Below are 25,867 nucleotides of genomic sequence, written 5' to 3'. Positions count from 1 at the left end.
TCCCGAGATGGGGAATTCCACGAAAAAATAGTTCAGACAATTGAACACATTTTGTCAATGAGACAATAAAACAAGTGGGTCAGTTTTTGGGAATTGACATGAGGACACATTGCAGTTACCACGCAGCCTCGGGTGGAGCCGTGGAACGCCAGAATGGTAAAAAACAAGTTGGCTAAATGTTGTGAGGAAACTGGACTCACATGGGTTAAAGTGCTCCCAATCGTTCTCATGTACACTGTAAAAAAATTGTTTTCATTTAACGTAAAAACCGGCAGCTGTGGTTGCCAGAATTCTACCGTAAAATATACAGTGGCAACGTTTTAGGCTTTACGGTTTTAACTTAAATTTACAGTTAAATAACAGTTTTTCACTGTATATATTAGGGGAACTTACTGTTAACCATTTAACAGGTTTTTACCGTAGCTTTTTCACAGTTTTTTACCGTTAAAATCACGGTCATTTTTTACAGTGTACATAAGGATGAGAAAGCGATCTAGGGTAAACCTGAACCCATTCGAAATTCTCTTTGGTAAACCACCATTTATGGGAACAGAGGGAGGTAAACAACAGCTGCCATCAACAGAGTTGTGTGAGCATAACATGTTGAGTTACTGCAAAGAAATGTCTTCTCTGTTGTCTAATGTCTGTGTGCATGTAAAATCTGCCCAGGGGAAAGTTGCTGAAACCCCCTTGCATGACATCAAACCTGGTGATTTCGTGGTGGTACAAGATCTGAGGAGGAAGAGCTGGAAAGCGAAAAGGTGGCTGGGACTGTTCCAGGTACTTCTGACTACCCACACGGCTGTGAAGGTAGCTGAGAGGGCAACGTGGGTTCATGCCAGCCACTGCAGAAAAGTTCCATCTGCACCTCAGGAGGAGGAGCGGAGGGAGTAAAGGCTGATGTGCGTCCGCAAGTTCACTTAGGTGCGTGCGCCAAATATGATGTCATCGTGTTGTTGGCAGAAGTTCGCTTTGAGTGCGCGCCACGTCGTTTCGCGTGGCGGTGTGCTAGAGCCCTGCATGGGCCTCAAATTTAGGCCCTAGCCCGGCCCTGGCCCGAGACGCTCAGGACCTAGCCCGGCCCGTGTCCGACAGCTTATCAGAATTACCGGCCCGAGTCCGACCTGAGCCCGTCTTTCCCCCCTTTTTTTAATTACTTTTGCTGGGGCTTTACGGCAAGCTTTATTGCGTGCATTTGAACGCAGAGCTCTTCAGCTGCGCTGACAGCACTCGCTACTGCGGGACACTAAACACCGTCGAGCCACTCTCAGTCGTGGCACGGTCTCCTGTTGTTTCCACTAGCGTGGCTATTTTTTTCATCATTAATTGATGGATATCTAAAATATAAAAATAAGGAGAAGCCTAAAACAGGCCCGAGGCCCGGTCTGAACTATGACGTGGAAATTGGCCCGAAGCCCGGCCCTAGGAATGTAAAAAAGTCGAAATGCAGGACATTTTTTTTAACTTTCCGCGCAGCTCCGCTTCCAAAGATACACGAGTTCAAAGCAACTCTAGTCGAACAGGACTCAAACTCCACCAGGTGCAACATTTAACGCTTTGAGGGAAATAAATGCAGAGTTTGTTTTTTTGCATAGTTTGTCCAAGGCTTTTTAATTGAAGTAGCCTACTTTTTATTTTATTGTATAAAAATAGAAAGAGAATTCATTTAGATACTATTTATACACTATTTGCTTAAAGCTGTCTTGTATTTGATGCGCTTTGTCGCGTTCGCCGTTGTACTATTCTTTGAAACGACAGGGGGCGACGAGGAATAATTTTCCTCTAAAACCATCGGGAATCACCGGTGAGAAGAAGTCATTTGCCGGTACAAGACTTCTCGTGTGATGAATGAGTTGATGAATTAATAATTTCTTTATGAACTGGTTAAAATAATCTTAAGATTTTGGGTTATTTCGCATATTTAAATAACATTACCTTGGACGTTCCCTGGTCTTTAGAGACAAAAAAAAAAATCCCATATATGTGACCCTGGACCACAAAAAGCACGGGTATGTTTGCAGCAATAGCCAACAATACATTGTCAGAATTATCCATTTTTTCTTTTATGCCAAAAATCATTAGGATATTACTGTAAGTAAAAATCATCCATGAAGATATTTAATAAATCTCCAACCGTAAATATATCAAAACTTAATTTTTGATTAGTAATAGCCTATATATTGCTAAGAACTTCATTTGGACAATTCTAAAGGCGATTTTCTCAATATTTAGTTTTTTTTGCTCCCTCAGATTCCAGATTTTCACATTTTCAAATTTGTATCTCGGCCTAAATTGTCCTATCATAACAAACCATACATCAACGGAAAGCTTATTTATTCACGTCCTCCCTGCGCTGTCGAGTCGGTCGTGAACTCTTTAACCGCGCTGTTTTGTCCCACTTTTGGATTGTTTGGCTTCCCATAGCGGAGGCTCGCGAAGCGGAGCCAGGCGAAAGTTTAAATCCCGCTGAAGAGATCTGAGACGAGTGTCAACAAGTGCCAGGATCCTGTATAAACACCGAGTGCCTTTACCAACATCATCACCCATATATGACCCTGGACCACAAAACCAGTCTTAAGTGTAAATTTTTCGAAATTGAGATTTATACATAATCTGAAAGCTGAATAAATAAGCTTTCCATTGATGTATGGCTTGTTCGGGTCAGACAACATTTGGCCGAGATACAACTAGGCTATTTGAAAATCTGGAATCTGAGGGTGCAAAAAAAATCTAAATATTAAGAAAATCGCCTTTAATGAAGTCCAAATGTCCAAATTAAGTTCTTAGCAATGCATATATTACTAATCAAAGTTTTGATATTTACGGTAAGAAATTTACAAAATATCTTTGTGGAACATGATCTTTACTTAATATCCTAATGATTTTTGGCATAAAAGAAAAATCGATAATTTTGACCCATACAATGTATTTTTGGCTATTGCTAAAAATATACCCCAGCGACTTAAGACTGGTTTTGTGGTCCAGGGTCACATAGGCTATGAGAATGGCCGTAAAAGAGCCTGAATGAGTAAATAGTCTATCGCTTGAATGATTAACAAATCTGTGGGGAGGATGGGGATACTGGTTGTTTAATACCAAACTGTGGCAGCATTATTACTGTTGCTATTGTGCTTACCTTGCATTTTTCAGTTCGTATGCAGCTCAGTACAGAGACTGGTGAAGTCTATCACATCAAATGAATTAAAAAGACAATACTGGGTATTTGAAACGTGGGGTGTTAGGTCAGTGTTTAGCCCATCCATGGCTATATTGTGTTGCTTGCTGAAATTATGGTCTGTCCCAACACAAAAAGCCTTAGCATGTTTTTTCTGACGACTTTCATGAATTTAAGAGAGTGATTATTTATACGAAAATCAGAGATGAAGAGTATAAATGTGATGTAATAGCTTAAATTTGCTTTATTTTTGAGTTTATTACATATAATCTTGGTAAAGTACTAAAGAGTTTTAGACTTAGAAATGAATTTTTGTTTTAATTAGTTATCAATGGATAATAAAAAGGGGGAATTGTTGAAGAAAAATTCATTTATAGATTTTTGTATGATTCTATATGCTTATGAAACATTATATAGTGCATGCTTTACTTAGAACTGTTATGAGGCAAGAATGAGATATGGTTTGGGGCCTAAATATAGGGGGACCAAGCTTTAGAAGCAGGCACGTGCACACATAGACATAAAAGGGGGCTTGAGCACCTGCTCTTTTTCGTCCTCGAGAGAAAGTGCCCTTTTTCTGGGGAGTTTTTTTTTTTTTTTTAATAAATGAATATGTGCGTGTCACAGGTCGGGGCGCATAAACGACCGGCCGTCACCCCTGACTTGCACACCACCGTGAGGAGCTGCACCACAGGACACAACAGGCGAGACAAAGGAAAGTATAAAAATCTCTTTATTCACTTTAAAACATTTCTTTAAAACGATTACTGTAGTGGCTTCAACGTTCTCTTCTTTCTGGAGGAAAGAAGTGCCCATGCTGCACAGCTTAAGCAGACTTCACCGAACTCTCACAGCTTTAGCAGGCCCTTCACTGGACTCAGACAGAGAGAAGGGTACATCTACCTCACAGCTTTAACTGGCTCTTCACTGGACTCACAGCTTTAGCAGGCTCTTCACTGGACTCAGACAGAGAGAAGGGTACATCTACCTCACAGCTTTAGCCGGCTCTTCACTGGACTGAGACAGAGAGAAGGGTACATCTACCTCACAGCTTTAGCAGGCTCTTCACTGGACTCAGACAGAGAGAAGGGTACATCTACCTCACAGCTTTAGCAGGCTCTTCACTGGACTCAGACAGAGAGAAGGTACATCTACCTCACAGCTTTAGCTGGTTCTTCACTGGACTCTCACAGTTTAAGCCGGCTCTTCACTGGACTCAGACAGAGAGAAGGGTACATCTACCTCACAGCTTTAGCCGGCTCTTCACTGGACTCTCACAGCTTTAGTAGGCTCTTCACTGGACTCAGACAGAGAGAAGGGTACATCTACCTCACAGCTTTAGCAGGCTCTTCACTGGACTCAGACAGAGAGAAGGGTACATCTACCTCACAGCTTTAGCAGGCTCTTCACTGGACTCAGACAGAGAGAAGGGTACATCTACCTCACAGCTTTAACTGGCTCTTCACTGGACTCACAGCTTTAGCTGGTTCTTCACTGGACTCTCACAGCTTTAGCCGGCTCTTCACTGGACTCAGACAGAGAGAAGGGTACATCTACCTCACAGCTTTAGCTGGCTCTTCACTGGACTCTCACAGCTTTAGTAGGCTCTTCACTGGACTCAGACAGAGAGAAGGGTACATCTACCTCACAGCTTTAGCTGGCTCTTCACTGGACTCTCACAGCTTTAGTAGGCTCTTCACTGGACTCAGACAGAGAGAAGGGTACATCTACCTCACAGCTTTAGCAGGCTCTTCACTGGACTCAGACAGAGAGAAGGGTACATCTACCTCACAGCTTTAGCAGGCTCTTCACTGGACTCAGACAGAGAGAAGGGTACATCTACCTCACAGCTTTAGCTGGTTCTTCACTGGACTCTCACAGTTTAAGCCGGCTCTTCACTGGACTCAGACAGAGAGAAGGGTACATCTACCTCACAGATTTAGCTGGCTCTTCACTGGACTCTCACAGCTTTAGTAGGCTCTTCACTGGACTCAGACAGAGAGAAGGGTACATCTACCTCACAGCTTTAGCCGGCTCTTCACTGGACTCAGACAGAGAGAAGGGTACATCTACCTCACAGCTTTAGCAGGCTCTTCACTGGACTCAGACAGAGAGAAGGGTACATCTACCTCACAGCTTTAGCTGGCTCTTCACTGAACTCTCACAGCTTTAGCCGGCTCTTCACTGGACTCAGACAGAGAGAAGGGTACATCTACCTCACAGCTTTAGCTGGCTCTTCACTGGACTCTCACAGCTTTAGCCGGCTCTTCACTGGACTCTCACAGCTTTAGCCGGCTCTTCACTGGACTCAGACAGAGAGAAGGGTACATCTACCTCACAACTTTAGCAGGCCCTTCACTGCTTTTAGCATTTTCTGCAACTGGATTCAAACAGAGAGAAAGGGGAGTATTTTCAACCGCATCAGCGGGCTTTCACAGCTTTTAGCGGCTTCGGTTACTGAATGTAAACAAAGAAAAAGAGGAGTGCGTTCGCTAGAACCACCACTGCCTTCCGCAATTCGATCCCACACTCGTGTTTCACTTCAACCCACACGTGAATATAAAGCACTGCAAATCTCACAACTCAGAGAAGGCGCAGGCATGGGGTCTCGTCCCCCACTCGCTGATGTGAAGCTAGATGGAAAGCAGCTGTGAAGCACAAGTCACTCAATGCAGTTATAAATCCTCCGCGAAAGTTCCAATCATCATACGATTCCATGCGATTCACAAGGACATCCATTGTTCCATAATCCGACTAGAGTTCGACACAGTCTATCTCACCCCAGATGCTGACCTCACTTCAGTTCCTCACTTTCTCCTTCGGCCCATCCTTCTCCTTGCCCGGATCCAAATCTCTCTCTTTTTCTCCCACCCGAATACTCAACCACCTCTGAACCCTCTCTCCCTGCACTCTCCTTGAACTCAATCGCAATGCCCTCTTATACTCTCCTACTGCAGCACGCGCCCCAATCACCACTCTAATCCTCTCGCTCCCGCACCTGATCGCAATTCCAGTCGTTAATTCCATCATTTGCCCATACACCCGGAACCGGCAGCCTCCTCGGTCCCCCACTGAAAGTGTCCCCTGTGGAAACTCGAGCTCCATTTCCAGCTCCTGCCTGTACGCGATTCGTCACCCGTGACATGTGCATGTGTGTTTCTGTTTGCGCACAGCTTTCCCTGTCAAACAAATAAAAAATCTAAATATCAGGTCGGGTCAGGAAATGAGATTGTCGCGTTCCGATGCCTTTCTTCCCTCCACGTCTCGGCGCAGCACAGCAGTGTAGCACACATTATTGATCGACACATGCACATCACAGACAGGCAGAACCGCAGACCGCAGAAGTGAAGCCCTCCCTCCCTCTCCAGTTGTGTTTGTCTTGGTGTGGAGGTGAGTGGTGATAAACAAAAGACTAAGCTACCTGTGCCTCGAATTTACAGCTAATTATCCAAAAGGCAAATATATTAATTTGTCTTGCTAACACCCATGACTCATGAGAGAGCTACCATGTAAATTAGCAGAAGTTTAGCTGAGGCAATAGAAAGTCTAGTAGGTTAGACCAGCGTGCATTCTTTCACTGCATGCTTAAGTTTATTAAAATGCATTTAGATTAAGAATGATCACAAAACTCAAGATATGGGGGCAGAAATGTATATACTTATACAATTTCATATAGTCAATCAGTAGCACGCGAAGGCTGACGTTTTGTTTTTCCACCAAAAAGCAACATGATTACAAATGTGATATTGATTTTATACAGCAGTTCAATAAACAAGAATTTAATATTAACACTTACGTTTTAAGCACAATATTAACTGTTTTTGCTCTATTTTGCTAACAAATATAATTTCAATTTGCCTCTGAGCAACAGCTGTTTTGTTCCTGAATGAATCAACCGTTTACTTTAAATGATTCGGTTCAGTCGCAATGACTCACTTTTTAACAGTGACTTGCTGTCACCTACTGGCAGTTTTAATTTCACATTTAAAGTAACTTTTTTTTAAATCTTTTTTTAAATCTTTTTTTTTTTTTTAATTCAAATATCAGTGTTCAACGTTTTATGTTTAAAATATCGAAACAGTATTAATGCATTTGTAACTGCAGGTTAAATGCATTCATGTCCTGCATTAAACAGTGTGTAAATGCATCTAAATGCCACTTCTAATGCAGCTTCTGTGTTTTCTCTGCAGTGCAAAGATTAATTTTGTCAATACTGATTTCATTTGCTTGGTAACAGCTTAAATGACTTATTCTAATTGACTGATTCAATTGAAGAATTTGACTGAAAATATGATGCACACTCATGCAGGGCTTTATAAAGGTAAAAATGCCCATAAAAGGTAAAAAATCTATTTAAACTTATTGGAAAAGATTCATTTCTATCACTGCTGTCAACTGATCACCACAGAATATGCAGAATATCAAAAACTTTAGGAGTCAGCTGTCCACAGTAGTCCTTAAGATATCAGCACAATAACACACTCAGCAAAATATTGTCTATCGTTATTGATAAAATCCCAGAAAATATTGATATATTTTTTGCCAATATCACACACCCCTAATATATTTAACATTTTGTTTAGAAAAAAAAATTAAATAAATATGAGAAGTGCCCTTTTTTCCACTTGAGCCCCTGCCCATCAAAATGTCTGTGCACGTCCCTGTTTAGAAGTGTGATATAGTAGAGTGTTTTTTTCCTTTCTTACCATGGGTGGAAAAGTACAGCTGTTAAGAGTTTGTAATTGCCATGACAATCACATTGCTACAAAATTGAATATTCTGGATTCAGTAGCCTACAAGTTATATGTTTAACCAACAGCATTTGTGGCATAAGACTGATTACCACAAAAATTATTTCTGCTTATTCAGTTATTCTGAAATAATGACATTAGGCATTGCATTAACCAAAACTTGTTTTAATGTCACAATAGCAAAATGTGCTTTTACTATTTCATACTTGGTCTACCATTCAAAACACAATATGATCAAGGAACTGTAGATTTGTACATTTTCTACAGTTTGTAAACTTTATTGAAACTAAAGATTTAATTAAAAAAAACAATTAGCCAATGAATGGTTATTGGGGCATTGGTACTTTAACTGGAATATGTAAAAGCTCAGTGTTACCAATATTGCAAACAGCAGTTGTCCTTGTTGCAAGTTTTACTGAGAGAGTTGTTACAAATTTAATGTAGGGTGGATTTGTTTGTATTCTATTACATGGATTGTGTCTTGAAATAAAAATAGAATGTGCACAACCTATGCTAATGCGTAACAAAGGTAAACTCTTATCAGTTTCAGTATTTTGTGTGTGTGTGAGAGAGAGTGTGAACAAACTGGAGATTAAATCATAAATAATGAAACCAAAGACACTGTTAATGCCATTATTTATTTCTATCCATATATTCTTTTTCATTATGTACAAAATATATACACATTTTAGACCAAAGATATAAATGCTAGCCTGCCAGTTCATAAAAAAAGTTCACTGATAACCCATTAAACCCAAAAAGCCTTTTGCTTATTTAACAAATATTTGTGAGTTCACCAGTTTAATAGTCATAGTGAACACAACATTATGAGATGCATCAACTAATTATTTTTTTCTTCTTTTTTTTAAGATGCCCAGATTGGTCAGTGACTAAAAGAACATAATCAGTGAGGAGTTTGAAAGTCTATGCTGGAGATACAGAGGACACCTCTGTCTTGCTGGTGGACACAGTTGAGGACTCATCATCGCCAAGAGGGTTCTTTCCACAGAAAAGAGTGGTCAGCATGCAGTTCCGGAACTGTGAAGAACAATGTTTCATTTAGTACATTTCTGAAGACTTGCCACTTTTTTAATAATTGGGGGGAGTAGAGGAAATGGAATGTGTAGGACTTTTCATTCGTGCAATTCTGATATGTGATTTACCTGCTTGTTTAGCAGCACATAAATGATAGGATTAAATATGGATGAGCTCTTTGAGAAAAAGGCAGGAACAGCCATGAACTGTGCACTGAAAGCAGCTCCCCTATTAAAGAAGATCCAGGCAGCAACAGTGGCATAAGGGGTCCAAGCCACCAGGAAACCCAACACCATCAGGATGACCATTTTTGTCACTTCCCTCTCAGCTTTCTGGGTAGATGCTGAGTCCTGCTGTTGAGCTGCAGCCTAAGAGAGTAAAATAACCAAGGCATTGTCATTTTAACATAGTATTCCAGTAACTGGAATTTATATTTAATTTGAAATTTCATACCGCCTTGACTGTGCAAACAAGCCGTCCATAGGTGAAGAAAATTATGGTGACTGGAAATATAAAATGGCAGACGAACATGTAGATGACATATGATTCATTGTTGTATTCAGGATTCAGGGTGTAGTAGTCTGGGCCACATGAGCACTGCATTCCCTCAGGGATGTATCTGTTAAAGAAATGCACCTGATGTTAGGAAATTTAGTTTGAGCTTCCCTCATTTAAAAACAACTATATTTAGAAAATTGTGTAATTTCTAAATTTTTTATTTTATTTCATTTATTTATTTATTCATTTAAAATCTAGCAAAATTACTAAGAATGAAAAAGCACTAAAACCGACCTTGACCACCCAACCAAAGGAGGAGCTGCACATGCCATGGCCATTATCCACGTAAATCCGATTCCTGCCAAAGCGTGGTTGGTTGAGAATTTAAAACTACCCATAGGCTTGCAGACCACAATGTATCTCTCAATGGCCAGCACCACAAGTGACCAAAGGGCAATTTGTCCTGTGAAGCAAATAAAATAGTGAGATCAGTTGCATCCAAATTATAGGACAGCTAAACATAAGTGATCAAACCAGTCCAAAAACATACAGTATTATAATTTCCCTCACCTCCAAGTGTGGCCATGAAGCCTTCAATTGCGCAGGCAGTTGGTCCAAGAGCAAAGTAGCCATTAATTGCTGTGTAGAAAGTGACTGTGAATCCAAAACAAACCATGATGGTTCCAGCCACAGCCAGGTTGACTAAAATGAAGTTGAGAGGTTGCCTTAGCTTTTTATGTTGAGCTGTAACCACCAATGTAAGGCCATTGATGGGAAATCCAAAACACATGAGGAAGAACATGTAGACTGCAAGCACCTTAAACTGCCACGGTTCAGCTAGATAATACTGCGGATACTCGAAAGGGCTCCTCACTAGCCCTGTCCTGTTGGACATGGGGATGTAGAAGTTGTTTCCCTCAGTGCCGTTCATCTTTGCCCACTACCGATCCAGACCAGGGAGAGGATGCAATCTGCTGCGGTGGACCTGCTATTTATTTGCAAAGGTGGTGTTATATATCTGTCTAAGGTTCCTTATAAGGGATAAATCCAGGAGCATAAGGTGGGAGGGTGTTGCAAAGTGGGATTTGAATGATAAGAACAAACATAATCAGTTTTGAGTTAATCAGGTGAAGCTTTGGATCTTGACTTTTGGATCTTTTGACATTTGAGATTCTTATATTAAGAAACTATATCACTTGTTGGTTCAGAATGAGTACACAGCACTGTATTTCAATAAAAAATGTGATTGTGGTCTGATGTACTGTTTTCAGTGCTAAATACTTGTTTCAGTGTGACAAGAACACTTAAGGGGGATTCCCTGGCAGATTAAGACTTGTAAACTGTTGTCCCATAACTTTGTTAATTGGTTGTGAAGGTTAGATTCTGGTCTAATAGTACTTGTTCAAATACTTATTCTGTGGCATCTTGTATTACAAAGTTTACAACAATGAGGTTGATGGAAGAGTAATTAGAAACTTAACTAGATTAATTACAATTAGAAATCACTCCAGTGAGATGTATGGGTCAGTGTGCCATCAGTGTGCAAAATGTAGTCTGGTCAAATTGCTTGTATGATATATATATATATATATATATATATATTTTCAATTGTAATGTTTATCAAAACGTTATAAGATGATTATATGAGAATTATATGAGAATAACTCAAAATCCAAAGCACAAACATTTCCAATGAAGAAAGACATTAAGGATGTAAGAATTATTAGAAGGGTAGATAGTCAAATAAGATAGCGAGGGTTTACAAACAATGATGAATGTAGTACTATATTTATGTGTATGTATTTATTCATCCATTTTATTTTATATTTATTTTATCATTTTTTCTATATTTATTAAATTACAGTTTTCCATGAATGCACATAACTTCAAGGTATAGCTTATCATAAGCATTGCAATTTTGTAGTCTCATAATTTAGGAAATGCATTTCTTATTACTTTATATAAAATCTAAAACCTAGAATTAAATGTCATGTTTAAAGGTTTAATTTATACGGAAAAGCTGACAAAGCAGCTAAAAACAATAATATTAATAGAATCAGGCATGATGTCGTTGACTTAAAAAAGTCATTACTATTATGTTTCTCACTGAACCCTTGGGTGGGTTTAAACAGTTCTGGTCATGTGATGATGTCTACAAAAGAGGCTTATGTTTAGATTTAGTGGTGAGCTATACCTTGTTTTGAAGCATAGGTGGAGAGACATGAGATAAACCATATGTTGAGCATTTGCAAAAACTAATCTACCCATGCTCTATTTATTTAAAGAGTACAGAGCCCAAATGTGATGTATACCTATAGTCTGCATTAACAAAAAATTATCAGGTCAGGTCTTCTTTAAAGTAAAATGTTCCAAGGCATGGAGAGAAGATTGATCCATGTGAACTTATGCTTGTTGAAGACAGTTGACTGAAAAGCATTAAAAGAATAGAGAAAACACAGTTGGCAAATAAGGACTCCTCAACTAGAAGCCAAAAACCATCAGAATTAAGAATTTAAATGAATATTTAAGCCTCTCTTTTCCTCTAATTCAAAGTGTGTAATTAGCATGAGCGACTTACCTGGACCAGCCTAAAAATGGAGGCACTGAACAGCTACAGGTCATGAACGGCGTGAAAATTATTCCTGCTATTGCATGGTTTGAAGAGAATTTGAAGCTCCATAATGGCTTACATATCACAATAAGCACAACCAAAGACCAAAGAGAAACCTGGCCTGTAGACAAAAATTAAAAAGAATCACAACATGGAATCCTAAACAACAAAACATTACAACAAAAATGTAATTATGCTGAAATCTTTTACCTCCAATTGTAGCAAAGAAGCCTTCATTGGCACAACCTGTGTGACCCAGAGCCATATAACCAGCAAGAGAGTAGTAGAATGTAACCACGATTCCAGAAAGAAATCCAGGTTTACCAAAATGAGATTTAGAGGTGTTGACCATCAGCATAAGCACACTGATTGGTAGCAAATTAGGAAAAAACATGTGACCCTGGACCGCAAAACCAGTCATAAAGGTCAATTTTTGAAATTTAGATTTATACATCATCTGAAAGCTGAATAAATAAGCTTTTGTTAGGATAGAACAATATTTGGCTGAGATACAAATTTGAAATTTGAAATCTGGAATCTGAGGGTTTCTCATATTGAGAAAATTGCTTTAAAATTGTCCAAATGAAGTTCTTAGCCATGCACATTACAAACCAAAAATTAAGTTTTGATATATTTACGCTAGTAAATTTACAAAATATCTTCATGGAACATGATCTTTACTTAATATCCTAATGATTTTTGTGGTCCAGGGTCACATATAAAAAGCAAGTGCCTTATGTTGCCATGCATCTGCTAGGTAATACTGCATATTCAGGTGCATCTCAATAAATTAGAATGTCGTGGGAAAGTTCATTTATTTCAGTAATTCAACTCAAATTGTGAAACTCATGTATTAAATAAATTCAATGCACACAGACTGAAGTAGTTTAAGTCTTTGGTTATTTTAATCGTGGTGATTTTGGCTCACATTTAACAAAAACCCACCAATTCACTATCTCAACAAATTAGAATATGGTGACATGCCAATCAGCTAATCAACTCAAAATACCTGCAAAGGTTTCCTGAGCCTTCAAAGTGGTCTCTCAGTTTGGTTCACTAGGCTACACAATCATGGGGAAGACTGCTGATCTGACAGTTGTCATTGACACCCTTCACAAGGAGGGTAAGCCACAAACATTCATTGCCAAAGAAGCTGGCTGTTCACAGAGTGCTGTATCCAAGCATGTTAACAGAAAGTTGAGTGGAAGGAAAAAGTGTGGAAGAAAAAGATGCACAACCAACCGAGAGAACCGCAGCCTTATGAGGATTGTCAAGCAAAATCGATTCAAGAATTTGGGTGAACTTCACAAGTTACGGACTGAGGCTGGGGTCAAGACATCAAGAGCCACCACACACAGACATGTCAAGGAATTTGGCTACAGTTGTCGTATTCCTCTTGTTAAGCCACTCCTGAACCACAGACAACGTCAGAGGCGTCTTACCTGGGCTGAGAAGAAAAACTGGACTGTTGCCCAGTGGTCCAAAGTCCTCTTTTCAGATGAGAGCAGGTTTTGTATTGCATTTGGAAACCAAGGTCCTAGAGTCTGGAGGAAGGGTGGAGAAGCTCATAGCCCAAGTTGCTTGAAGTCCAGTGTTAAGTTTCCACAGTCTGTGATGATTTGGGGTGCAATGTCCTCTGCTGGTGTTGGTCCATTGTGTTTTTTGAAAACCAAAGTCACTGCACCCGTTTACCAAGAAATTTTGGAGCACTTCATGCTTCCTTCTGCTGACCAGCTTTTTAAAGATGCTGATTTCATTTTCCAACAGGATTTGGCACCTGCCCACACTGCCAAAAGCACCAAAAGTTGGTTAAATGACCATGGTGTTGGTGTGCTTGACTGGCCAGCAAACTCAACAGACCTAAACCCCATAGAGAATCTATGAAAAATGCAGATGAGCTGAAGGCCACTGTCAAAGAAACCTGGGCTTCCTTACCACCTCAGCGGTGCCACAAACTGATCACCTCCATGCCACGCCGAACTGAGGCAGTAATTAAAGCAAAAAGAGCCCCTACCAAGTATTGAGTACATATACAGTAAATGAACATACTTCCCAGAAGGCCAACAATTCACTAAAAATGTTTTGTTTTTGTTTTTTATTGGTCTTATGAAGTTTTCTAATTTGTTGAGAATTGGTGGGTTTTTGTTAAATGTGAGCCAAAATCATCACAATTAAAAGAACCAAAGACTTAAACTACTTCAGTCTGTGTGCATTGAATTTATTTAATACACGAGTTTCACAATTTGAGTTGAATTGCTGAAATAAATGAACTTTTCCACGACATTCTAATTTATTGAGATGCATCTGTATTAATAATGGACTCGTCACTTGTCCTGTCCTGTTGGACTTAGAAATTGTAAAAGTTGTTTCCCTCAGTGCTGATCATCCTGTTGTGGAGGAGCCATGAGCAGCAGTGTAGCAAGTTTGCCAAGATGACACCTGCAAAAGTGGATATGCCCATGCAGGTACCTGTTTTTATACCTTCCCAAAAGGTCCTAGGGTCAAAGAGGACTTTGAAAAGATTTGGTGGACACCAGACTTCATAACCAACTGGAATGTGTTCATGCTGGAGGAACCAAAGACATTTCTGTTTTACTGGTGGACAGACTTGAGGACTGCAATGCATGAGAAGCAGAAAGAAACTGAGTCGACAGATGACCACAATTGTGCTGAGTTGACTAAATTGTAGTCGAGTGGCTGTCAATGTTTCTTATGTTGAGCTCTAACCAGCAATGTGAGTGCAACCAGCAATACTGAGACAGCTTTTTGTACAGTGAAAAATTTTTTGAACTGGAGTACTGGTCATGTAACAGTCGTGTGATCCTCTCAACCCAAAACAATGAGCTGGCAGCCCGCATTGTACATGCATTGTTTGTTTGTTTGTTTGTTTGACACAAAAAGTAGTGAATACACTCAATTCGTCAAGGATAACACAATAAAGTTTAAAATAAAACTTATTTTTCCATTGTGGTCCTTGATGTAAAGCACAAACTCCACTCCCGGCAACAGGTACACTGGCACTGCATTATAAATACAAAAATTACAATAAAATTCCACATTCACAAAAATTTACAATCACAAATAACCACGTACGTAATAAAAATTCATCAACAAAACAACCTACTTAAGAGCCAATTTTTAGCTTTTAAACTAAAACTAACCATAGTTGATATACCTTTAATATCCAGAGGTAATTTATTCCACAAAAGTGCCCAAGAATATCTAAAAGACCTATGACCATACATAGTTTTAAAATGACATAATGTATTATCCATAAGACTTTGCCTAGTTTTATAACAATGTTGCTCATTTACCCTAGAAAAAAGTGCATTCAAATATAAAGGAGCTCTATTATTGATAATCTTATGTACCATTTTATATATGAAGAGTTTATTTGCAAAAACAGATAACTCTGTTTTTAAATATTTTAAAAAATCATTTTTTTTGTTATCATGTTTTTATTGTTTTATTGTGTTAGTTAGCTAGTATTTATTAGTTATTCTTTACCTAATCAAAATAACCCGAATGCAGTTTGATTGAGATTAATTGGAATGCACAATGAAAATCATGTTTCTGCAAATGAACTCTTCATATATATAAAAAAATATATACAGTAAATATAATTTACTTGTTACTTTGTGGTTTAAAAAGTGTGAATGTTTATACTGTAGTGCATTTGTTCATTGTTCATGTATATTTATATTAAAGTATTTGGTAATTTTATAATTAAAGCCTTTTTAATGTTTTTAAATGGCTGTATTTGTGTTTCACTGCTGAATTACAGTTAGCAGTTTCTGGGCCACATTTGGCCCGGGGACCAAGCCGAGTCTCAGCCAGATCTGGCTTAAAGTGTCTGGGCCACACCTGGGCTACATAAAATAATAAAAGTCACTCTAGAGTATGTGGGCCAGATCTGGGCCACGTCAATAAATAAGAGTCATTTTACAGGGCGTGGGCCGCATCTGGGCCAGAGGAAATTGTTTGAGTTGGTTTTCAGTGTGTGGGCCAGTTTTGGGCAGGGGACCCAGCCAGAACTGGGCCAGAAGCTAAGCAAGGTTGTGGCCCAGAGGTGGGCCAGACAAATTTTGCTATCTGTGATGGAGTGTAGATTGATTTGGGGGAAAAAAAGTAATTTAAAGCAGTTTAACATAAGGCAGTAATACAACAAAACGTGGGAAAAAAAATTACTTTTGCAAAGCACTGTATATCTGTTTTTTCTGTAAATCTTTATTAGGCTATTTTATTCTTCAGCCTGCTTTGCTTTATTGAATTGCTTTATGAGTGTGTTTTACTAATCAGGCATCCATTAAAACAGGGATAATAGCAGGTTCGATGCATTCAGGGTATGTTTGAAAGTTTGTTTAGCCTGCCAGCTGCAGAGGCTAGCAAATGCTTTAAATCAGGTAATGGGTTTAGTGTCTTGTTAGGGATTCTGCTCACTAGGAATAAACAAAGATTAGCCAGCCTGTGTTAACCATGCAGTATGAATACAAACTCTATAGAACTCTAGAAAGGCTACTGGCCCATAGGCTGGCTGGGTGACCAGCCATGTAACAAGTTAGTCTGCTACACTAAACACATAATGTGCTTCATAAAAGCTACATCCATATTAAATTTCAAAATGCACCTTTTTCTTTACATTTTGGCCTTCCGCCCACACTGACGATATTTTGTCCAGCGAAAATTTAGATTTTTGACATCACTCTCCATATGTGGATAAATTTGAAGTCATTTGAAAAAGTTTCGCATTGTAGTGTAAACTGTGAAAACAATTGTCAACAATGTTCACTCAATCATGTGATCCATTCAATTCAAATAATGAACTGGCAATTGAGCTGGGACCCATACCATGATGGTAGCTGAACAAACTCAAGATTATTGGATTCGTTTTGAGACAAAACCAAACCAAACCAGCACTGATCATCTATGTGATCTGAGCCTGTCAGATGCTGCAATATTTTAAAACCTGTTTGATATTATTGCCATGTGATCTTGTATTGTGTGCTGTATGCAATGGCAGGGGGAACTAATCCAGCCAATGGCAGTGCACAGTAATCACTTGCATGACTTCTTGCATGAAATTTATGTGAGAAAATATTTTTTCGCTGTTGGTCAGGACTGCCTTTTGATCAAAAGTCTTGTAGTTTGTGCAGAGAGGACAAGAAACCCTTCAGGTAGTCTTAAACGTGTTGTACAGTTCTGTAGTGTGAGTTTGCCTTTAGTTTCTAAGGCGATGAACACCACTCAAATCCAAGCCACTTTCATGGTCCCTAAAACCCAGGGTTGGCACAACCTACCCTGAACCTTACCTGGCTAGCCAACTAAACCATCTGTATGGTATAGGCACCTGTTCTCTCAGTATCATATCAGTGAGTGTTTAAGTATCTTTGGAAGTAGCTTCCCCAACACTGGTTTCAAGCCAGGCGGTAATAAGCTTGAACTTCCTGGTTAAAACTCTGCTGGCAGTAGATTGAGTTGAATCAAAGTACTCAAGAGTGTACAGACCTTTCTGGCAGTGCAGCATCTATCTGACTGTCTTTAAGGTCTCTACCGAATACCACCCATCTTACATTTACATTTGATACATAAGTGCTATAACAAGTCTCAGTTAGCTTAACGTAGTACACGTAGCAAGGGTTTTTTAATTATATAATAAATAAATAAAAACAGATCGAATAGAAAAAGAATAGAGCAAGCTAGTGCTAGAGGCCTTTTTTGCTTTTGTTAATTGTATAATAAATAAAAACAAAATAAATAGAATACAAAAAGAAAAGAGGCTAGTGTTAGTTTTTTTGTTTGTTTGTTTTGTTTTTATTTTTAAGAAAACAAGCAGTTAGTTAATGCAAGTGCAAGTCTAAAAGTTTTTTTTTTTTTTTTAAGAATAGAATTAGAATAGAGAGTGCTAGAGTTAGAGGGTAAAATAAAGATAGAAGAGATGTGTTTTTAGCCAATTTTTGAAGATGGCTAAGGACTCCGATTGAGTTGGGCAGGTCATATTCCACCAGGAGGGAACATTTCATTTAAAAGTCTGTGAAAGTGATTTTGTGCCTCTTTGGGATGGCACAATAAAGCGATGTTCACTTGCAGAACGCAAGCTTCTAGAGGGCACATAAGTCTGAAGTAATGAATTTAGGTAAAGGGGTACTGAGCCAGTGGAGGTTTTGTAAAAATCAATGCCTTGAATTGGTAGCCAGTGAAAATAAATTGATAAACAGAGGTGTGATGTGCATTCTTTTCGGCTCATTAAAATTAATCTTGCTGCCGCGTTCTGGATTAATTGTTAAGGTTTGATAGAACAGGCTGGAAGACCTGCCAAGAGAGCACAGCAATAGGCCAGCCTGGACAGAACAAGAACTTGAACAAGGAGTTGTGAAGCATGTTCTGAAAGAAAGGGCCTGATCTTTGTGATATTGAATAAAGCAAATCTGCAGGACCGGGCAGTTTTAGAAATGTGGTCTGAGAAAGTCAGCTGATCATCAATAACAACTCCAAGGTTTCTGGCTGTTTTTGAAGGAGTTATGGTTGATGAGCCTAACTGGATGGTGAAATTGTGATGAAATTATGGGTTTGCTGGAACCACAAGCAGTTCTGTCTTGGCAAGGTTGAGTTGAAGGTGATGGTCCTTCAATATTTAGACATGCTGAGATGCGAGCAGCTATCGTCGGATCATCAGGATGGAATGAGAGTTGAGTGTCATCAGCATAGCAGTGTATCTTAAAGGGATAGTTCACCCAAAAAATTTGCTCACCCCCAAGCTATCCTAGACTTTCTTCTTTTAGACGAATACAATCGGAGTTATTTTTAAAAAATGCCCTGGTTCTTTTAAGCTTAATAAATGACAGTGAATGGTAGTCCAAATTTAAAAGCAAAAAAAAGCAAGTTTTTGCTCACGAAAAACTTGGTTCTCGCAAGATTATCATATTCTCACTGCGGCTTACGCTACACCCATATCCTATATGTTATCGGCTGGAATGCCACTCTCTCGTGAATGTGCATACAACAGCTAGTGAAAGCTAGAGATTACAGTTTATAAAGTTGTAAATATGGATATTTTTCATTTAAGAAGGCCTTTATTAACCCCCCAGAGAGTATTTTTAAGATGGATGGGCGCACTTTATTTAGTTTCAAAATCTCGACCACCATTCACTGCCATTATAAAGCTTGGAAAAGCCAGGACATTTTTTAATATAACTCTGATTGTATTTGTCTGAAAGAGGAGAATCATATACACCTAGGATGTATATTTTTTGCATTTTCAAAATGTTTTGCATACAGATATTGTCAAAATGATTCCTGTTCACACGGATCTGCGAAAACGACTAAAAATGCTGTATTTTTTCATGCCAGACCAGTAGGTGGCAATGTCATTTGCATTTTCAGACCCCCAAAATGCTGGTGTCATGTAAATGAAAGGCCAAAACACATTTAAAAAATTAAGCTTTTAGTTGAAAACGTTGTGTGAGTTGGTGCCGATAGCCTTGTAGGCAGTATGCCGACATATGGCGCAGTTACATTTTGGGTAGCTTTCCGATCCTGCCCCCCTCTCTCTCTCTCTCTCTCTCCACTCATATCCCTGTCATATCTCAACTGTCCTATCTCAAAAAATGCAAAAACACACACACCCCCTCAAAAAAAGAAAATGTTGTTGTGTAAACATCTGCTTATATTGTGAACGTCCCTCTAATGTTGCCAAAACAGCTCTGATTGGTGGAGGCATTGACTTCACAAGACCACTGAAGGTGTCCTGTGGTATCTGGCACCAAGACATTAGCAGCAGATCCTATAAGTCCTGCAAGCTGTGAGGTGAGATCTCTATTGATCAGATTGGTTGATCCAGCACATCCAATAGATGCTCAATTGGACTGAGATCTGGGGAATTTGGAAGTGAAGGCAACACCTTGAACTTTTTGTCATGCTCCTTATACCATTCCTTAAATTTTGTAGTATAGCAGGGTGCATTATTCTGCTGAAAGGGGCCACTGCCATCAGGGAACTCTATTGCCATGACGAGGTGTACATGGTCTTTTTAAGTAGTTGTTACATTTCAAAGTAGCAACCACATGAATGCCAAGGCATAAGATTTTCCAGCAGAACACTGGAACATGTTCCTGCTTTCAACACATGAAATTCAAGAACTGACTGTGAATTTGTTGCCTAATGTACAGTATCTCACCCCTTGACAATCACCATCGTAATAATATAATCAATGTTATTGACTTAACTTGTCAGTGATTTTAATATTGTGGCTGATCAGTGCATATCAAGCCATTGGTATAAATTGCACTAATCATGTAATCAGTTTGTGTTATTGCCTAGGACCCATGACCACTGCTAACACCATGCTCTACTATTTGACCTGCAGTAACACTTTCTTGAAACATAAAACCATAACTGTCTCTGAGGAAAGATTTAAGTTTTTTTATTTACATCTAAATTTATATACAAGATATATAGTGCCTTGCGAAAGTATTAATACCGCTTAATTTTTTTTTTCACGTTTTATGTTGCTGCCTTATGTAAAACTCTTTCTAGAGCTGGAGATGGAGAAGGGCTTTGATTTGAGTGGTGAGCAAGAACCTGATGGTCACTCTAGTTGAGCTCCATGATTGTCTATGCAGATGGGAGAAACCTACAGAAGAACAAACATCACTGCAACACTCCACTCATCTGTGCCTTATGGCAGTGTGGCCAAACTCAATCCTCTTCAGTGAAGACACATGAAAACACACTTAGAATTTGAAAAAAAGCACATAAAAGGACCCTCAGACTGTGAGAAACAATATTCTCTGGTCTGATGAACCTCAATTCCAAACATCATGTTTGAAGGAAACCAGCACTGCTCATCACCTGCAGAGTACCATCCCAAAAGTAAAGTGTGCTGGTAGCAGCCTCATGCTGTGGGGCTGTTTTTCAGTGACAGGGACTGAGGGACTTGTCAGAGTAGAAGAAAAGCTCAGTGCACCAAAATATAGAGATAGCCTTAATGAAAACCCAGTCCAGAGCATTCAGAACCTCAGACTGGGCAAAAGGTTCACCTTCCAACAGCACAATGACCCTCAGCACACAGCAAGAGTGGCTTATAGACAACTCTGTGAATGTCCTTGAGTGGCCCAGCCATAGCCTGGGATTGAACTCTACCAAATATTTCTGGAGAAACCTGAAAATATGCATCTGTCCCCATCCAACCTGACAGCTTGAGAGGTGAAGAGAAGAATGGCAGATAATTGCCAAATGCTGATGAGCAAAGCTTGTCGCATCAAACAAAAATAGACTTAAGTCTGTAAAGGTGCTTCAGCTAAATATTTAGTTAAGGGTATGAATACTTCTGCAATGTACTTATATCTTTTTTTTTTTTTTTTTTTATAAATTTACGAAGATGTGACAATTCAGTTTTTCCTTTATCATTATGGTGTATGGAGTATAGATTGATGTTGAAAAATGGTAATTTAAAGCAGTTTTACATAAGGCAGCAACATAACAAAACGTGATAAAAATGAAGAGGTATGGATTCTTTCGCAAGGCACTGTATTCTTTAAAAAAATAAGGCTACAGCTGTCTCCACGGGCCAGTAGTGTGCTAAATCCCTTACCTCAACACTTCTGGCCAAAGTGCAATCTGTGACAAGAATAATAGCTTGGATCTAATTATCTACTTTACGTTATTGAGAGTGAATTGTTTTAACACACTTACCTTCCTTCCCTAAATCATTGCCAAAATTACTCATAAGATATGCTTAGAAAATCAATCACAGATAAATAGAAAAGGTGTACTGAGGTGCTGTTGAGGGTTTGTGAGGCATTTTATCAGTGTTTGGCTAACACGGTGTGGAAGATTATTTTGAGGGAATGTGATTTGAAAGATGATCTTTACAACTCAAGATTTCCCATAATTATGAGGTCAGGTCAATGGGACAAGTGCCACCAAAGACTTTAACTTTCTGGTCTATTGTGGACTCCTAATGAATATATCATTATATTTCCATATTGGCCTTTTATTATTAAATAGATATTGGTGCAGATTATGTGTTATTTGTATTGATTGTACATGAATTGATCCCTCAGCTTGCCTAAGAATAAATACGTTTTTACACAAACTCTTAACTGGTTTATTCTGTGTATTGGGCTCATACAGCTATTCCTAGTTGCTTTAAAATATCAGAGATCAGCAGCAATGAAATTAGACTTTGTGTTGACTGCGCTAATATACTTAACCAATGACTTCTGGCTGAAGTACAACTCCCTAGCAGAGATAATAGATCTAATTATCCAATTCCAGTGAATTTTCTGAACCAGCCCCTTTGCTCTCTCTTTTTAACCAATCATCTATTGTTTGACCGATGAAATGGTATGCAGTGGCTTCTGGGTAAAATAGCAACTGGGAAGATGTAATTCTCCAGTTGGTGCTCAGTGTAAGTAAACAGTTTATTGTTTTCCCTGCTAGCCTCCTTGCTAGCCTCAATGCATCTTCTTTAATGCACATTTCTGCCAAAAACAAAAAAGCAAAACAGTAATTGGATTGCTTTTCTTATTTACTAATGTTACACTTTAATTTATTCAACCATATTATCACTTTGTTTGGCTAAATTTGAAGAAAAAAAAAATGAAACAGAACCTAAACATTACAATTTCTTTATTTCCAATTTCTAAGGAAAGAAATATAATGTCTAATTTAATGCAGATGTGTGGCCGTTCAGTAATTAATGATCATTATTTTGCAAATAATGTTAGTCAGTAGCAGTCTAGTCCATGTGGCAGTACTTCCTTTGGCCCCTTCGCTGGTCTAGCTCTTGGGATGTGTTAATTGTAATCCAGTTGTTGCAGCCCATTTCAAAGGGCTAATGACATGACAAATTACACTATAAATAGCATGGAGGTGGTGATTCACCTGCATCACATGCAATCTGCAAAGACATCTGTCATTTCTGTTTATGTTGTGTGACTTTATTGTACTCCCAGTACCTTGCTAAATTAAATAAGTTTCACATTACTTTAATATGGTTTCATTTAAAAGGATAGTTCACCCAAAAATGAAAATGCTGTCATTAATTACTCACCGTCATATCGTTATTATGGTTGAACCGCTGATGTCACAGGGACTATTTTATCTATGTGCTTACTACCTTTCTGGGCCTTGAATGTGATAGTTGCATTGCTATCTATGCAGGGTCAGAAAAATATTTTTATGTTTAATTTGTGTTCCAAAGATAAACAAAGGTCTTATGGTTTTGGAATGACATGAGGGTGAGTAATTAATGGCAGAATTTTAATGTTTGGGTGAACTATACCTTTAAGATTATACACCCATTTCATATATATTAAATTTACAAGTGGAAGTGAAGCTTATGACAAAATCTTGATAAGGATCTTATCCTACATTCTTGATCATTAGTATTGTAACTGTTGAGTTGTATTTGGAAAATCACCTGAAAAGTCCAGTCTATCCATCCGTCAATCCACCAGTCATTCTTCAAACCACTTGTCCTCTGTAGGGTCACAGCCTCACAGGGATGCTGGAGTCTATCCAAGCATCGTGGGCTGCAGGCGTGGGAAACACCCTAGACCAGGGGTGTCAAACTCAGTTCCTGGAGGGCCGCAGCCCTGCATAGTTTAGTTCCAACCCTGATCCAACACAGAAACCATGTAGTTTTCAAATAAGCCTGAAGGACTTGATTAGCTGGATCAGGTGTGTTTAATTAGGGTTGCATCTAAACTCTGCAGGGCTCAGGCCCTCCAGGAACTGAGTTTGACACCCCTGCCCTAGACAGATGGCCAGTGCATCACAGGGACCTGGAAAGTCCCTTTACTTTCAAATAATATCTTGTATGAATGCAAAGTGAATACTGATGAATGAATGGCACTGGTCAACTTAAGACATTATGGATAAACTTTGGTTTACTAGAAAAAAATCATATGATGTTTGTAAACGTTGTTTTGGCCAATTAAGATGTCAGCAATTTACTTAATTGTAAGAGTCATCTATTTTGGTGTGGATCACTGCTTCAAACGATACTTCTAACAAATTTAGGTGCACTGCTCCACATTTAAATAAGTGCTGGAACACCCTTTAACTGTTGTCTTATTTGCTGAGCCATCAGAGTTACATTGAATGAGGTGGATTCACCCCTAAAAGGATCAGCTGACTTTGACTCAGCATGTGACTCGATGTCTGCATATACATATTGAATATATACAAATTAACATGAACATTTTGTATAATACCAAACTTAACATACACTGCTGTTCAAAAGTTCAAATAAGATTTTTTATGTGTTCAAAAAGTTTTTTTTTTTTTTAACCATCTGTTATGCAAAACCAAGACAATATTTATTTTGAAATTGAAATGCATGCTTAAAAAGAAGCTGATCAGCCTGTGTGAAACTGTGTACAAGTTAGTGGGGTTATTAGGAGAATTTAATAGTGGAATAAAGTCACAGAGGAATTACAGAGGCTCTTCTTTGCCAAAACATCCACATCACTTTGCTTGGCAAAATTGACTTTCTAATTGGCTATTACTGAATTAAACAATTAGTAAAGATGGCTGTCATGCTGATAAATATTGACCCAAGGATGTTAAAATAATTCAAAACTAAAACTCTTTGCTAGTGTATGATTTGTTTTGAAAACCTTGGTAATGATCAGGTTTTGTACCTACAAGATTTATATTACACACTTTTAACATGTGAAATATTCACTGAATGTGCTTAAATGAGACGCTGCCCATGTAAATGCGCGAACCACCATAAGTACCACCTTTATTAAATTACTGTCAAATGTCAACTACAGTTTATGTTTTTAAATCATACCATGCAAAATATGTATACGTTCATTTGGGCCATCATAAACCTCCATTCAAATTTAAACTTAAGTTCTTGAAAAATATAATAACCTTTTCTACAAATTGAGAAATCCACAGTCTTGACTGCATTTGCATATATAAAACGTATATGACTTTTAAAGGTCACAATTAAAGAAAATGAGTTTCGCGCTTAAGCAGGACATAAGTGTGGACAAGCAGGAAAGCGCCTGTCCCATCTGTCAGATTAACATCTCTGAAGTGTGTCAACACCTTCAAGGAGGATTTCCAGCCACAAGTAGCTTGTGATTATCCCATTACAGGCACAAAAAGGCCCTGACAAGCTGTTAACACCATTGCTGTTTGCATCCTCTCCTAATGCCTCAATCCTGCCTGATTGGATTCACACCTTCTACGCAATAGCAAAGCCTTTCTCATGCTGAAGGACCAGAGCCAAACCAAAGCATGCACATGGCATCTGTTCCCCTGACTGAAGTAATGTCCTCCAGAAAGCACACCATCCACAATTTTTCATTTGAAGAATTCATATATTTTGTATGTTATTAAATTAAAATCTTCTTTTAATAATTAAGTTTGAACGAATGTGCTACCAATGTTACCAATGTTTCTAAAATAAAAACAGCTCCCCTGTAACCCAATAAGCTTGACCTAGATGTTGTCCTGGATGTTGTTAATCTACAATGTAATTAAGTGGTCTGAAACCACTAGTAGTTTGCAAACAGAATGATCTATTTTTTTTCTCTCTCTCTGTTGCATATTGCTCTGTTGAATATTGTGATCCATATTAAAAGGCAAACACCTTTTTTTATCGCATAAGTCACTGTTAGTAGATGTTGATTAAACATTCTTTATAAAACTTCTCAGTTTATGTTTGGATGCATTACAGTTATGGACAAATGTTGGCATCAGTGCTGACATGTAAGCCAAATCCAAAGCCAATTTTTTTTTTTTTTTCAAAACCTGGATGCCAGCCCAAACTTAATC

The 25,867-nt window shown here is 38.6% G+C and overlaps 2 protein-coding genes across 3 annotated transcripts; both read right to left on the bottom strand.

Annotated features, from left to right (window-relative positions):
- Positions 1 to 8,850: 8,850 nt before the first annotated feature.
- opn1mw3 (opsin 1 (cone pigments), medium-wave-sensitive, 3) lies at positions 8,851 to 10,993 on the bottom strand. Its single transcript, XM_058777767.1, has 5 exons — positions 10,030 to 10,993; positions 9,754 to 9,922; positions 9,415 to 9,580; positions 9,090 to 9,329; positions 8,851 to 8,964 (listed from the first exon to the last, which is right to left on the bottom strand). The coding sequence occupies exons 1-5, from the start codon at positions 10,388 to 10,390 to the stop codon at positions 8,851 to 8,853; spliced, it is 1,050 nt and encodes a 349-aa protein (XP_058633750.1). The 5' UTR covers positions 10,391 to 10,993.
- A 130-nt stretch (positions 10,994 to 11,123) lies between these two features.
- Positions 11,124 to 23,658, bottom strand: LOC131541816 (green-sensitive opsin-1-like). Of its 2 annotated transcripts, XM_058777766.1 has the most exons (4): positions 23,493 to 23,658; positions 12,281 to 12,316; positions 12,038 to 12,191; positions 11,124 to 11,885 (listed from the first exon to the last, which is right to left on the bottom strand). In XM_058777766.1, exons 1-4 carry the CDS (start codon positions 23,512 to 23,514, stop codon positions 11,798 to 11,800), a joined length of 300 nt encoding a protein of 99 aa, XP_058633749.1. In that variant the 5' UTR covers positions 23,515 to 23,658; the 3' UTR covers positions 11,124 to 11,797. The 2 variants fall into 2 exon arrangements, with proteins under 2 accessions (XP_058633749.1, XP_058633748.1); XM_058777765.1 differs by lacking the exon at positions 23,493 to 23,658 and having other exon boundaries at positions 12,281 to 12,887.
- Between the last annotated feature and the right edge of the window lie 2,209 nt (positions 23,659 to 25,867).

The sequence above is a fragment of the Onychostoma macrolepis genome, chromosome 06 (genome assembly GCF_012432095.1).
Source record: "Onychostoma macrolepis isolate SWU-2019 chromosome 06, ASM1243209v1, whole genome shotgun sequence".
Taxonomy (NCBI): domain Eukaryota; kingdom Metazoa; phylum Chordata; class Actinopteri; order Cypriniformes; family Cyprinidae; genus Onychostoma; species Onychostoma macrolepis.
This window is presented reverse-complemented; position numbering and strand designations above follow the sequence as displayed.